At 48.6% G+C, this 15,704-nt stretch overlaps 1 protein-coding gene across 6 annotated transcripts in view; it reads right to left on the reverse strand.

Moving 5' to 3' along the window:
- DOP1B (DOP1 leucine zipper like protein B) overlaps positions 1 to 15,704 on the reverse strand; it is a 101,362-nt gene that overhangs the window by 38,558 nt on the left and 47,100 nt on the right. For all 6 annotated transcript variants that reach the window (XR_004956722.1, XR_004956723.1, XM_036242377.1 and 3 more), the window contains 6 exons: positions 13,036 to 13,720; positions 10,313 to 10,584; positions 9,051 to 9,203; positions 8,019 to 8,119; positions 6,365 to 6,555; positions 420 to 2,049 (listed from right to left, as the gene is read on the reverse strand). Coding sequence is in view for 4 of the 6 variants with exons in the window: in XM_036242377.1 (XP_036098270.1) it covers positions 420 to 2,049; positions 6,365 to 6,555; positions 8,019 to 8,119; positions 9,051 to 9,203; positions 10,313 to 10,584; positions 13,036 to 13,720 (3,032 nt within the window). In the remaining 2 variants the exon portion in view is untranslated. The remainder of the gene's footprint in view (positions 1 to 419; positions 2,050 to 6,364; positions 6,556 to 8,018; positions 8,120 to 9,050; positions 9,204 to 10,312; positions 10,585 to 13,035; positions 13,721 to 15,704) is intronic.

Below are 15,704 nucleotides of genomic sequence, written 5' to 3' on the forward strand. Positions count from 1 at the left end.
CGGCCAGGTTTTTGACAATTTTTAAGAATGAGGCTACAAACATAGGCTTTTTAATCCTACATACAAACATAGGAACCAGAGAACTATCACCACCTTAAATAAACTGGAACTCTCATAATAAAATATTGCTATAATATTAGTAGGCGTCTTGTGTGCTATTTTACATTCCTGCAGTCACTTTGGAAAAATGTTTCTAGGTGTTTTAGTAACAGTGACTAATTTTTCCTGTAATTGAACCAACCTGGTTAGCTGTGTGGTATTAAAAATAGAGGATCTGCACATTTAATTCCTTATCATCCCTCCTGACAATGCTAAACAGGCTTCTCAGTTAAAACATCCCCCAGCTGGCTCTACGGCAAATCAGCCATTCCTTATAAAAACTGTTATCAGAGCAATAATGCATCAAGGGATCGCCATACCTGATAGAGAGCTTCACAGATTCGCTTTCATACTGTTTGACGAGCTCGTCCAAGTTTTTGCAAATCTGGACAACGAAGGGTGTCACTGTCCAGCCCAGGGACTTTCCAAAGTACGGCAAGGAATGGGTGACCAAGCTCACCCAGGCGGGGTGCATGCCGTAGCCATAGGCCGGCTGCAGACCTCTCACCACAGCGGACACCAGCAGCCCCTGGGAGGTGAGGGGGTGGGGCTGGATGTACTGCATGGCGCTGATGGCCTGCTGGAAGTTGAGGGCCCTCTGCCACTCCCGGGCCAACTGTGGCTGGTTTTCAGCCTCCTCATGGACCTGGCCCAGGTGATGCTCCAAGACAATTAGCACCTGCAGGAGCTTCAGCAACTCGATCTGCAGGGGGTGCTCACTCCAGATCTGATCCTGGCCCAAGTTGATGAGATTCTCCTCGAAGAGGCTGTCTTCCCGCAGGGCCTGGCCTCGTTCTGCGGTGGCCAGGCCATAGCGCTTCTGGCTTGTATACATGGACGCTGACAGGGACAGCAGGACAAACTCCTGCACTTTGCACCTCTGCAGTAGGCTGTGGATGAACTCCACGTTCTTCCCTTCAGTGGACTTGGCCACTGAGACCAGCTGCGTCATTATTCTAATCAAAACCTCCACGCTTTTGACCTGGACGTCCCGGTTGCCAAGTAGGTCTCGGTGGGAGATCTTTAAGTAACAAGGGTAATAGCTACGCAGGAAACTCAGGCACAGGTAGGTGAGGAGCTCGATCAGCAGAGAGTGGGGGCACACGTTGGGGGACTGGGTCTGGAGTTTTCCGTAGAAGCTCTGGCCAACGAGGGCCTCCTGGTGACGAGCAAGGAGGTTGGAGATGAGGTTGAGATGCGCGGTGGAGCTCGTGTCCATGCTGGTCCTGGACACGGCCTCGATAAACTCCTTGGGGTTGGTTTTGAGCACGGCCTCTAACACGGAGAAGGCGTAGAGGACCCGCCGGGAGTCGTAAGGCTGCAGGTAGAGCAGGATGTGCTTGAACAAGGCCTCGACTGTCTCCTGCCTTTCCCGCTGCTGCTTTAGCAGCCTGGACATGGTGAGGGCCTGGAGCTCCACGTCCGCCTCCTCGTCACTGGAGAATGACTCCGAAGCCTGGGTCTTGTCTGAGTCCACGCGGGCCAAGCTTAGCTGGGCATTAGACTTGAAGCTTTCGGCCTGGAAGGCCGCCAGGAAGGCGGAGCGCCGGGGGTAAACCCTGCTGCCCGCGGAGACGGGAGCACAGCAGCCCTCTTCATTGCTCAGCTCCTGCAGGTCGTGGGAAGGGGAGGACAAGGAGGAGGTGTTCTCGCTGTCCGTGTGGGCAGAGCTCGAGTCTGCAGACTCGGTGTGCTCGCTGCTGTCCGGAGCGCCTCGGGCTGTCCTGTCCTGAAGGTCCGTGTAGTAGGGAAGATCCTCCTCGCTTAGCTGGCCTCCCGGCGAGCACTTCTCTGGCTCCTTCTCCACCTCGGCCCAGATGGCCTCGCGGTCCACCGTGGTGAACTGGCTCAGAGGCACGCTGTCTTCTGAGCTGCTTTCCTGAAGCTCGGGCACTCCACATGTCTCTTTGAAAGAGGTTTTCTTCCTGTTAAACCAACGATGCAAGTCCTCTGAAAATTACAAAATGACAAACCACTTCAGAACGGAAGGGTGAACTATGACATGTTAGTTCTAGAGCTATCTTTGTATTAAAACCAGACAGAAAGATCACTATTTTTTTTGTTAATCCTCACCTGAGTATAATTTTCCATTGATTTTTAGATAGAGTGGAAGGCAGGGAGGGAGGGAGAGAGAGAGAGAGGGAGAGAAAGAGAGAAACATCGATGTCAGAGATACACGCAGATTGGTTGCCTCCTGCATGACCTCGACTGGGGCTGGGGATCGAACCTGCATCCTGGGTACATGCCCTTGACCAGGAATTGAACCCACGACCCATGAGTCCGAGGGCTAATATTCTAACTGCTGAGCTAACTGGCCAGGGCAGAAAGATCACTATTAATAAAATTCCCCCATGAAACTACACCACCAGAGTCTAGATTATAAGATGGACAAAAGGTAGACAGGTAAAGTGAACACGTCTTTAAAAATGTTCAAGTAATCAGATAAATTAGTTATACTATCATACATTTATACAATATAAATATCACAACATTTGAAGGAAGGGCATTGTTATTTATTTAGTTTTGGTACATGCCCCTAGCGGGAACCAAACCCAGGACTCTTTGGTCTGCAGGCCGACGCTCCAACCGCTGAGCCAAACCGGCCAGGGCAGGAAGGGCAATTTTAAAAAATGTGTATTTTGTCCCAGGAGCTTCCTTTCAAGAAATATATCCTACAGAAATGTCAGCAGAAGGTTTTAAAGCTCTAGGAGTATTCACTGAAACATCTTATATGAAGACAAACAGGAAAGCAAACAAAATATCCATAAGAGACAGAAAAAAAAAAAAATCACAGCACATGTATGCAATGGACTACAGTTCAGGGTTTTTTTTTGTTTTTTTGTTTTAATCCTCACCCGAGGACATTTTTTTTCCATTTTCTGTTCAGATAGAGTGGGAGGGAGAGAGAGAAACATCGATGTTAAAGGGACACATCAAGTGGCTGCCACCCGCACAACCAACCAGGGCTGGGGACAAACTGCAACCGAAGTACATGCCCTTAGCGGGAACCGAACCTGGGTCTCTCTGGACTGCAGGCCGACGCTCTAACCACTGAGCCAAACCGGCCAGGGCACAGTTCGGGTTTTTATTTTTTACTTTATTTTAAAAATATTTTTTCTTTCCTGATTTTACAGAGGGAAAAGGAGAGAGAGACAGAGAGAGAGAAACATCGATGAGAGAGAACAATGACTGGCTGCCCCTGCATGTCTCCCACTGGGAATCGGGCCCACAACCTGGGCATGTGCCCTGGCTGGAAATCGAACCAGCGACCTCTTGGTGGATGGGTCGACACTCATCTACTGAGCCACACCACCAGATGGATCTTTTAAAAACCTGAACCGGTGCCTTGGCCAGTTTGGTTCAGCAGCTAGAGCATCAGCCCTCGGACCAATGAGTCATGGGTTCAATTCTGGTCAAGGGCACGTACCTCGGTTGCAGTTCGTCCCTGGCCCTGGTCAGGTCGTGCAGGAGGCAACCAGTCGATGTGTCTCTCTCGAGTCAATGTTTCTCTGCCCCCCGCCCCCATTCTATCTGATGATAAATGGAAAGATATCCTCAGGTGAGAATTAAAAAGAACCCGAACTGGCTCGGCCAGTGTGGCTCAGTGGTTGAGCGTTGACCCATGCACTGACGGTTGCTAGTTTGATTCCTGGTCAGGACACATGCCCAGTTGTGGGCCCAATTCCCAGTGGGGGACATGCAGGAGGCAGCCAGTCAATGTTCTCTCTCATCGATGTTTCCAGCTCTCTGCCTCACCCTTCCTCTCTCTAAAGAAAAAACAATGAAATAACCCATCTATATGCACTGATGTGGAGCAATGAGCAAGATATATAAAGTGCAAGAAAAAAAAGTTGAGCTACAGAACTGAGCTGTACCAAACAAGCCCATTTAGGGAAGAGTACCTATAGCATGCAATCGTGAAAATGTCTGGAAGAACATCTGCCAAACCATTAACATAACTAGCTCTATCAGCTAGCACTACAAGGGACTCTTGCTTGTGTTTTTACTTCATTATTCCAATTTTAGTCCTTCTGTAATCAGAAAATACACATTTAAAAATATTCAGATATTTTTATTTATTTTATTTTTTTAATCCTCACGAGGACATTTTTCCATTTTTTGTTCAGATAGAGTGGGAAGGAGAGAGAGAGAGAGAGAGAGAAACATCAATGTGAAAGGGACACATCGAGTGGCTGCCTCCCACACGACCCAACCAGGGCCGGGGACAAACTGCAACCGAGGTATGTGCTCTTAGCGGGAACCAAACCCGGGTCTCTCTGGACCGCAGGCCGACGCTCTGTTCAGATATTTTAAAAAGGGAATGAAAGCCAGAGGTCTTTGGGACTGCCGCACAGTTTAAATATGCAATGTGTAACAATCTGTTCCATGAGAATGAAGCAAGACTAGAAGGAAGGAAGAATGAGGTCTTAGAAAGAGATGAGCTGCCGATGCACACAGACTTAGTGTTCAAGTTGCTTCTGGAAGTTCTCTGAACACAGGGAGGGCAGGGGATACGCAGCGTGTGTCGAGGGGAAGAGAACATGGAGAGAAATGAAGCTACGCTTTCTCTTATCAGGAGGGTGGCAGATGAAGCAGCCGGAAGGGCTGTGGGACTTTAAAACCCAATAAACATGGAGTTAAAACTTTCTTCTTCAAACAGATAAAGGAATACTAAAAAGCGTGGCCACCATAATGGACTGTCAAACTTTTAAGAAGTTGCTTAGCTTATACATCTTGGAATGTTACTTACTTACAACATGGAATAATGAAATGCCTCCCCTTGGAGAAGGCAGCCTGCGGTCCTTCCTGACAGATAACTGGACTTACAGTTTTAGGCAAGGAACCTTGTGAAGAGAGGACACCCTCTTGGAGATCTTTGCTTAGTTAGGTGCTAGGCTGCTTTTCTCTTAAGATAACACCGAGACAGAGTATTTACAGTCCAGGGACCTAAACAAACTAACTCAAAGCTTGTAAAGCCACGGCTCAGAAAACAGTAGGCAGGCAGGCAGTCATAAAGTGTAGTTATTGTGGGAAGTGATGTTCACGAACTGTGGCAGATATTACGTCTCATGTATGAACTCATCAGGTTTTAGTCTTTCTTTTCTTATTCCTACCAATATTCTTTCATTAGTGTTCAAGTTGCTTCTGGAAGTTCTCTGAACCCAAAGGTTATTTCTTCTGCATTTCTGACTATATTCTAGTTGAAAAGAACCTTAAAGAGCAGATTTAAAAAAAACTGTGCGCCTGGCCGGAATGGCTCAGTGGTTGAGCATCGACCCAAGCACCAAGAGGTCGCCAGTTTGATTCCTGGTCAGGGCACATGCCCAGGTTGTGGGCCCAATCCCCAGTGAGGGGCATACAGGAGGCGGCCGATCGATGTTCTCTCTCATTGATGTTTCTAAATATCCCTCTCCCTTCCCTTCTAAAACCAATAAAGGAAAAAAAAATTTTTAAAAACTGCGCAAAATTCGATATTCTTGGTCATTCATATTTAAATGCACTCTAACCTATCTCAACCCCAGGTCTGAGCAGGGACCTGGGAGAAGTGCTGGCCTAGCCAACCCAGATTTATCTTCATGCCAGACCTCAGACTGAAAGTCTGTCTCCCTTTCAAGTGAAGCCATTGGCTTTGAAGACCTTAGGGTAGATGGTCTGTTATTCCTGCCTCCTACCGTATATGCTCTTGAGATGTTTTCTCTAGAACAAGAATCAAGAATCAGCTATTTTTATTTGAACATAGATTACTAAAATTTTTTTAATTTTTTTTTTTTTATTCCTCACCTGAGAACATCTTTCCATTTTTTGTTCAGATAGAGTGGGAAGGAGAGAGAGAGAGAGAAATATCGACGTGAAAGGGACACATTGAGTGGCTGCCACCCGCATGACCACCCAGGGCCGGGGACAAACTACAACCGAGGTACATGCCCTTAGCGGGAACCGAACCTGGGTCTCTCTGGACAGCAGGCTGACGCTCTAACCACTGAGCCAAACCGGCCAGGGCTGTATTTCATTCTTAAGAGACTGATTTTATTTACTGAAAACAAACCCACTATCTAAAATTTCTAAGTGATGGTTCATCTGATCCTTAAATTTTAAAAGTCCCCACAAGTTTACAAAGTAACTTCACACTATTTGAACCTGGTAAAATCACGAAGTGGGTCTAAGTGCCTTATCTGTCAAGAGGGGCAGTTGGGTCCACCGCCCTTTCCTGCCTCCCGGGCCTGGAACACAGGGCTGGCCTGGCTGCCTGGACTGGCGAGCTCACCTGCTGAGTTCTCCTGCTTGAGACAGTGAATGGAGGTCCTCTGGGTTTTGGGCTGCAGCAAGAGCAGGAGCACGGGCTCAAGGATGCGTGCCACATCACCGAGGGAAAGTGCCCGCACCAGCCAGCCCTGGGCTGCCGCGCCGATGGCACCGTCGGTGCAGGTCAGGCTGTCCAGAACAACGAACAGGGACCTGTGGGTGGGACGTGCACCGTGGAGTTAGTGTGTCGTGCTCCCGTGTGCCAGGATCCCTCAGGGAGCTCAGCCCATGCTGGGCTTGTAGATAATAGGATTTAAGCCTTGGTTTCATGCTAGAAGCAACCGGGGAGCTTTCAAAATCCTGATCCCCCAGGCCCCAGCCCCAACCAGTTAGCTGGGACTTAGGGGTGGGCCCCAGGCATCAACATCAGCTGCATGTAAGGCTGTGTGTCTGGCCACACACCTAGAGTTTTGGAAACAAGGTAGGGATTTTTAGATGTGAATTATAATATACCTGCAATAAATTTACACCTTAAGTGTAAGGTTAGTGATTTTACAAGTATATACATACAGTACACCCAGTGTGGCCGCCACTCCAATATAGCTAGACCATCTCCACTTCCCTCTACCCACCTCCCAGGAGGGGTGGGCAGGCTCTGAAAGCTCCCCGGTGACTCGAGGCATCTTGAGTCTCCTCCCTCCCCAACCATAGTAAAATCCCCACCATGTATTTAACCATGTATTTACTCACATGTGTCCGGCCTAAACCCACTTAGGGGATCATGAGACTGCTGCACATCAAGAACATGAGGTCATGCCCTGGCCAGTTTGGCTCAGCGGTTGGAGAGTTGGCCCGCGGACCAGAGAGTCCTGGGTTCAGTTCCCGCTAAGGGCACGTACCATGGTTGCAGTTTGTCCCCAGTGTGGGTGGCAGCCACTCGATGTGTCTCTCTCACGTCGATGTTTCTCTCTCTCTCTTCCTCCCTGTCTCCCTCCTGCTCTATCTGAAGATAAATGCAAAAATGTCCTCAGGTGAGGATAAAAAAAAAATACGAGGTCATGCCCTGGCCAGTTTGGCTCAGCAGTTAGAGTGTTGACCAGTGGACCAGAGAGGCCTGGGTTCGGTTCCTGCTAAGGGCACATACTTCAGTTGCAGTTTGTCCCCAGCCCTGGTTGGGGTCGCGTGGGTGGCAACCACTCAATGTGTCTCTCTCACATCAATGTTTCTCTCTCTCTCTCCCTCCCACTCTATCTGAAGATAAATGCAGAAATGTCCTTGGGTGAGGATTAAAAAAAAAAAAAGAGCCCTGGCTGGTTTGGCTCAGCGGTTAGAGCATTGGCCTGCGGTCCGGAGAGACCCAGGTTCGGTTCCCGCTAAGGGCACGTACTTCAGTTGCAGTTTGTCCCCAGCCCTGGTTGGTCGTGCGGGTGGCAACCACTCGATGTGTCCCTTCACGTCGATGTTTCTCTCTCTTTCTCTCTCCCTCTCTCTCTCCCTCCCACTCTATCTGTACAAAAATTGGAAAAATGTTCTCGGGTGAGGATAAAAAAAAAAAAGACAAGGTCATGGTGTCCATGTCACACATCTCCCCGCCCCCAGCCCAACATGCTGACCAGCAACCTCTCTGCAAAGTATCCTTTTGCACTGAGGGTCAATGATAACAGAGACAACCTCACCTGTCGAAGGAGCGATTGTGAGATGTCACCCGACTGCCTTGGATCTCTCGCGTCAGGTGCCAGAGGACAGAAAATCTAAACAGAGCCTCCAATCTGGTCCCCTTGATTAGGAAACAAACAGGCGTGAGGAACCTGGTTTCCTGACGGGACGCTGTTTTCAGTCACGTGAAACTACATTTAAAAACAAATGTGAGCCCTGGCCGGTTTGGCTCAGCAGTTAGAGCGTCGGCCTGCGGACCAGAGAGACCCGGGTTCAGTTCCCGCTAAGGGCACGTACCTCGGTTGCAGTTTGTCCCTAGCCCCGGTTGGGGTCATGTGGGTGGCAACCACTCAATGTGTCTCTCTCACATTGATGTTTCTCTCTCTCTCTCTTCCTCCTTCTCTCCCTTCTGCTCTATCTGAAGATAAACAAAAATAACAAAACAAAAAAAAACAAATGCGAGCTCAGAAGCAGGACGGCAGCGCAGCAGAGGCTGGACGGTCACTGTGCCTGGTGGCCGACCTGCGCCCTCTCTCCTGCTGGCTGTAACACAATGCACTGTCAATAGAGCACAGTCCAGACTCCGCACTCGCCCCTGCCCAGGGTCACAGGTAGGCCTGTGGTCGAAGGAAAACACAAGTGAGTGTGGGGTCCATGCCCTTCCCTTAAAAGTGACGGGCCACATGGTTTACAGCACAAAGACACCATTGGGCCGACAGCCAGGGCTTAAAGGGCCAACACACTCTCTACGACTGCCTACTGCACCAGCATCTCCAGAAGCCGTGCAGGTACCTACAGGTCCTGCAAACATCACGGGAGTTTGGGCAGATTTCCCTGGTGAGCCCTAAGATGTTTTGGGGACTCCAGCTTGTGTTGCTGGAGGCCTTCCAGTCTCAACATCTCTAACCCTTCTGTTCATTAACTAGGATGTCCGCTGGGCCCCAGAATGACCTCAACTGGATATATGAAGTCTGCCCTGAGCCCATGAAGTGACAGGCTGGCCCAGCAGCGAGGACCCTCGCAGGATGGAGGTTAGGGTTGCAGAGACTTGCCTTGTCAGGGTCCAGGAGGGCGTGGCAGATGATGTCCTCGCAGATGCTGGCCGTTGGGGCCAGGCAGTGCAGCCGGTAGAATAGCTCCACACAGGTGACGTGATGCTCCCGGGTCTCCTTGTTCAGCTGATTCCACAGCACACGAGCCACCCTCTGGGACAAAGGGGACACCTAGTGAACGCAGGCAGCACCTGGCCACTTCCTCCTTGCCTAGTCCAGTCCTAGTCCCAAGGTACTGGCTTCTACCTACATTTGCTATGAAGAATCCTTACTATACAAAGAAACATCGCCAACACACAAAACAAACCCAAACCCACATCAAACCATGAAACCCAGCAGAAGTTACCCAGGCAGAGGCAACGATACAGGTTATACATGGAGCTTTGTGGTCAACTAAGAACCTCCAGTTTCAAAGAGGGAGTCAACCAGAAGCAAGAACCTACTGGTCGATGCCTCCTTTCAACAAGCACAACCCAAGCCTTCCCATGAGCCGGCACTGGGGTTCCAGAAATGTGCCCTTGGTCACCAATTGTGAGGTGGACACTGCAGCACCTCACCACCTGGGGTGGGCTCTAACTGGCTTTGAGGTTTACTTCCACAAACTTACTGGTTCCCATTTCTGTGGACAATGCCGCAGCAGACGCCTGGCTCACTGTCAGGACACAAATGGTATCCCAAACCGAGTCCTCCATCTCCCCAGCGCTGATTTTAGCTCTTTAAAGACACGGGGCCTGCAGCCTGCTGCAGCCCCTCCCCAAGTCCCATGGAACACCCCCTTGGGTGTCTGACCCAACAGGGTGAGACTCAAAAGCAGTGTTGGTCCCCACTTCCGGGAGGGGGATTTCTAAAAGCATTCTTCCAGGTCATAGAAAAAGATGTCTTGTAGATCTAATATTTTAGGGACATCTTAGATCAAAGAACTTTTTTTGGCCCATTTGTTCCCATGCAACAGAATTGTCTTCTCTGCACAGAGCAAATTAATCACTGACTGGCTCAAGCCCCTAACCATTATTTTCTTACTTACCGGAATGCGGTTTCCAATGATCAAGTTACAACTAAACTGCTGATACTGAAAACTCACTCCCGGGCCAGACACTGTGGCAAGAGCCCAAGGCAGGCACAGGTCTCTAGCAACCCTCTCCGATGTCACCAGGCTGCCACATTCCTCATTATAGCAGCTACAGCCTTGGGGACAACTTTCAATAAACGGTCTGGGAAGAGGATCCCAGGGTCCCACCGACCCTCTTTCCAGCGGGAAATACCTGATAGAAGTCTGTTTTCTCTGCAATGACCTTCAGGATTCCTGGTGCAATGGGAGGCACCGTCACCATCTGCAGCTTGCCGAAAAATGGGTTGTATCCAGAGCTCTTATAGCGTTTCATCTTGTCCTCAATGACAAGCGCAAGGGACTGGGAGTGGTTGATCACCTCCAGCAGAGTGCAGATGGCCACGTTCTGGAGGTAGCAGTCCTTCCCACAGCAGCAAATGGTCATGAGGGATTTCAGCCACGACGGAAAACTGGACTCGCCGGCTCCTAGAGGAAGCCAACCACAGAGGATGGGAACAAACAAAGCCACGTGAGAATGGTGCTCAGATGTGTAGGTTCTAAGGCACCCCAGGATCCAGGAAGCCACCTGGACCTTCTGGTGGTGACTTGGTATGCAGACTGCACAAAGGGCCAGCGGACGAATGAGACCGAGTCTGGTTTCACAAGCTGGTCAAGTTATTTGAATTCTACCAGTGTCAATCTCCGGCTTTGCGATGATTCAAAATGTTTGTTTTCTTTTTAGAATTTAGGTACAGTGAAATTCACATTAAAACATTTTTAAATTTACATAAAGTAAAATTCACACTTTCGGGCAGAGTTCGAATTGTTTTCCAGGGCTCTCTTGGTGGCAGGGCACATGGCATTAACTTTGAAAGGCAGAAACATGCAGGGTTCCCGTTCTCAATGCAGTTCTTCCGAGGGTCTTCCACTGGCAGCTGGGCCAGGCAACCAAGTGCCCGGGAAATGGAAGGTAATGGCTGCCCGACGGAGAACCTTCGCCCTATGTTCCCGCCAACCTAACTGCTCTTGTTTTCCACCTTCCTCTATACCCCTCCTCTCCCACCCTTTTTTCCTTTAAAGTGCTCACTGCCTGCTAGGGACTGAATTATATCTGTCCCAAATTCACGTTGAAGCCCCAACCCCTCGTGGGATGGTTCAGAGGTGAAGCCTTTGGGAGATAATTAGGTTTAGATGAGGTCCTCAGCGTGAGGCCTCGAGATGGGACTTGTGCCCTTTTAAGAAGAGACATCAGAGCCCTGGCTGATTTGGCTCAGCGGTTAGAGCACCGGCCCTTGGACTGAAGGGTTGTGGGTTCGATTTCTGATCGATGCCACATACCTGGGTTGCAGATTCGATCCCTGGCCCTGGTTGGGGTCGTGCAGGAGGCAACCAGTTGATGTGTCTCTCTCACATCAATGTTTCTCTCCCCCCCCCGCTTCCACTCTATCTAAAAAATCAATGGAAAAAAATCCTGGGATGAGAATTAACAAAAAAAAAAAAAAAGAGGAAACATCAAAGTGATCCCCCCACACACCCAGGATGTGAGCAATGAATGAGAAGGTGGCTGCCTATGACCAACAGGAGAGCTGTCACTAGGAACCGACCATGCTGACACCCTAATCTCAAACTTCCCAGGCCCCAGAACTGTGAGAAAATCAAGTTTCACTGTTCAAGCCGCTCAGCCTATGGTATTCATTAGGACAGCCTGAGCTCAGACACTGCCTGCTACGGGTTGTGCTTCGTCCCCCAAATATTCTCACGTTGAAGCCCTAACCCTAGCACTTCAGAATGTGACCTTATTTGGAAACAGGTTTGATGCAGATATAATTAGTTACAGTGAGGTCACAGAGCAGTGGGCCCCTAATCCAATACAACAGGTGTTCTTATAAAAGGGCAATTTAAACACAGGCACGCACACGGGAAGAACGCCATGTGAAGACTGGAGTTATAATGCCACAAGCCAAGGAAATACCAGAAGCTAGGGGCGAGACCTAGAACTCGTCCCTCCTCAGAACATAGGGAGGGAGCACGGCCCTGAGGACACGTCATTGCAGACTTCTGGCCTCACACTGTGAGAGAATACATTTCTGTTGCCTAAGCCACTTAGTTTGAGGTACTTTATTTTATTATTACTTTTTATCCTCACCTGAGGATATTTTTTCCATTTTTTTGTTCAGATAGAGCGGGAAGGAGAGAGAGGAAGAGAGAGAGAAACATTGATGTGAAAGGGACACATCGAGTGGCTGCCACCCGCACAACCCAACCAGGGCTGGGGACAAACTGCAACCGAGGTACATGCCCTTAGCGGGAACCGAACCCGGGTCTCTCTGGACCGCAGGCCGACGTTCTAACCGCTGAGCCAAACCGGCCAGGGCGAGGTACTTTTTTTTTTTTTTTTTTTATCCTCACCCGAGGATATTTTTTCCATTTTTTGTACAGATAGAATGGGAGGGAGAGAGAGGAAGGGAGAGAGAGTGAGAAACATCGACGTGAAGGGACACATCGAGTGGCTGCCACCCGCACGACCAACCAGGGCCGGGGACAAACTGCAACCAAGGTACATGCCCTTAGCGGGAACCGAACCCGGGTCTCTTCGGACCGCAGGCCGACGCTCTAACCGCTGAGCCAAACCGGCCAGGGCGCGAGGTACTTTTTTTTATGGCAGTCCTGGCAGACTGATGCACAAATCTTTAACAACAGATCTCATGAAATAGTCTATTTACCAACTATTATTAAGCACCTTTTATGTTCCAGACCTTTTAACAATAAAGACTGGTTTCACCCATTTGCCATCTGTATACACAACTAATCAGGAACTACGGAAGGAAATAAATGTGGCACAGTTCCTCCCTGGGTGACATGATCCTAGCTCTTCTAGAAACGTCAATGGCCTAAGTACCATTAGTCCCCGAGATGGACCATCGCGGCCAACCTCACCAGGGAGCTGGAAGAGCTTTTCGCAGAGCTGCTCCGTCTCCTCCTCGGACAGGTAGATGGGGAAGGTGGCGCAGTCCAGCAGCAGGTGGCAGGCAGCGGCGAAGGCCTCCCTGCAGCCCTCCCTGGAGCTCCCCAGGTCAGTGACCACCTGGTCCACGGCCCAGTCTCCCTCCTTTGTTTGGCCAGGGTTGCTGGGCGAAGGTGATGGCGACTCCACAGTTTTTGTCTTAAATGGAGACCCTCGGACTGTGAACCAGTCTGAGAGCATCTGCTTAAACTGGGGCACACTGATGGGCCTGGCCTCCCACGAGTTCTTCCTGCCACGGAGGCTGGGCTCTGGGCCCGAAGGCCTGGCCTCGTCCCTCTGGCCCCCAGGCTCTTCAGCCTTGTTTTCCGCTCCGGGCGCCATTAGCTGTACTCCAAAGATGTTCTTATGGGCAAAGTTGGCAATTAGCTCCTGGATGCAAAAAAATGTCCTCTGCATACTCCCGCCCGTCTTCCAAACATCGTCTTTTTCAGGAGAGACTCTGGGGACCCTCAAGTGCTCAGAGAGCTCTGGTGATGACGCACTGAGCCCAATCCCACTGTCTTCAGATTTAAGTGCAGGAAACAAAGCGTCTTCATCACCTGGGATCACTGCCTTTGTGTCTAAAATGATGTCACTGTTTTCATGTTTTACTGGACTCTACAAAAAATGAAAAGTTTGTATAATATGCATCTTGTAAAACCAGAGGATTCAATTATCAGCTGAATTAGGCAAATGGTAAATGTGTACTTTCTGGTACTTAAAATTGTAACTCTCTACACCAACAGAACCCCTGTGCACAGTGTACAGTGAAATGAAGACGCAACATGGGCAGGAGAGGCAGCTGGCCCAAGGTGGAGGCAGACAGACAGCCATGCTCTTCATGGCCTTGAGTTACTTATTTAGATTCTTTAGCATTAAAAAAGCTAGTTAGAAACAGTTTCTGACAGCCTTAAAAATATGACTGAGAAAATTGGGCTGAGGGTAAAATAAAGACATGAAGTAACATAAAAGGAGAAAGCCAGAACAAAGTTTTTATACACACATAAGTATGTGTATAGTAAGCCCTCACTTCACATCAACAGGTTTTGTGACTGTAAGCAAAATGACATAAAAGGAAAGCAATTTTACCAGAGGCTAACTGATACAAACAGAAGTCCCTAAGTCATCTCATTGTTTTAACAAAGTGTGTCATTCGGAGACCCGCTGTGTATATCTTTGTGCTTTTCCAAAGGGATGACATGTCATCCTTCAATGAATCAGCCTCTTTTCCTTTCTTACACTTTACTTAGATAGTATTACATTAAATTAAAATTCCTCAGCATTTAACCCTTGGTGCTTTCTAGGAAAGAACAGAAGACTATTATGCAATTTTGAGATATATTCTTTTTAATTTGTAGACTACACAGACTTAAACTTTACATCTTAATTTTAGGATACTTTTCTCCAATAGCTGTTCTAGCTTGCTGTGACCAGCATATGAACACATAAACCTTAACAAGACTGTAAGTATATTCCAGAAGGAAACCATTCCACCTGAACTAAATAAGAAAAATAAAAACTTCCAATGCTACAGTCTTGAATACCAGACCAGATTTAGTAGCTCCACCCACAGCTAAGATTTTCCTACCGGCCTCCTGCAGGGATGGCTGGCTGCTCACACAGCCCCCACCGTCTTCCTTTCTGTAGGCTGTTCCCGTGAAAACTGGCTTCAATGTATTTTGTTCTCTGGGAATGTAATGAGCATAATGGTGCCTTCTACTAATACAGCATTCCAGTCTTGCTGGTAATTTTGTACAGTACAGTATATAAATGGCTGTGCTAAAAGCCAAACAGCTAAAAAATACTGAAAAATCATTACAGTATATAAAAATGGCAATATCTTTGAAATTAGTAAAATTGACTGGCATAGTAAAAAACAAAAAACAAAAAACCCAAAACACACAACTTTGCAACTGAGGCAGCCGTCTGTGATGAGTTTGTGAGCTGAGCCTCTGTCCCGTCAGGCAGCTCATCTACCTCCCAGCACCACCGGGACACACGGCTCCAGGAAGGCCCCCTGCCGAGTCCGTTCACACACTGCCTGCCCCTGGGTCCAATGGATTTCAAGGACAGAATTTTCCAATCCTTGGACAAAGAAGAAAATAAAAATAATTCAAAGACCATGGACCTCCAACTACTCATGGAACTGTTAAGTGTTTTTGGAGGACAATTTGGCAGCCTCTCTCCCAGTTTATAGAGAAATGGGTTTAACTACAATCCAATTTTTGGGAACTGATCCTCCCCAAACACTCACAACTATGGAAAGCTCTGTGAGGATGCTGACTGCAGGACTGTTGGTAAGACTGAAAAACTAGAAATAACCTAAATGACATCAATAGGAGAGTGGTCGAGGAAATTCTAAAGCCATACCACAAACCGTCGTGCAGAACCTAAAAAAGAACAGGACACCTCTGTGTCTAGCAATACGGAAAAATGCCCATAAGCAAAGCAAATCAATGTGTGCTATGGGTTGAACAGCATTCCCTAAAAAAAGATTATGAAGTCCTAACCTCCAGTACCTGTGAATGTCAGGTGACCTTATTTGGAAGAGGCTCCTTGGAGATGGTCAAGTTAAGGTGAGGTCTTAGGGTGGGCCCTAACC

The sequence above is a fragment of the Molossus molossus genome, unplaced genomic scaffold (genome assembly GCF_014108415.1).
Source record: "Molossus molossus isolate mMolMol1 unplaced genomic scaffold, mMolMol1.p scaffold_m16_p_5, whole genome shotgun sequence".
Taxonomy (NCBI): domain Eukaryota; kingdom Metazoa; phylum Chordata; class Mammalia; order Chiroptera; family Molossidae; genus Molossus; species Molossus molossus.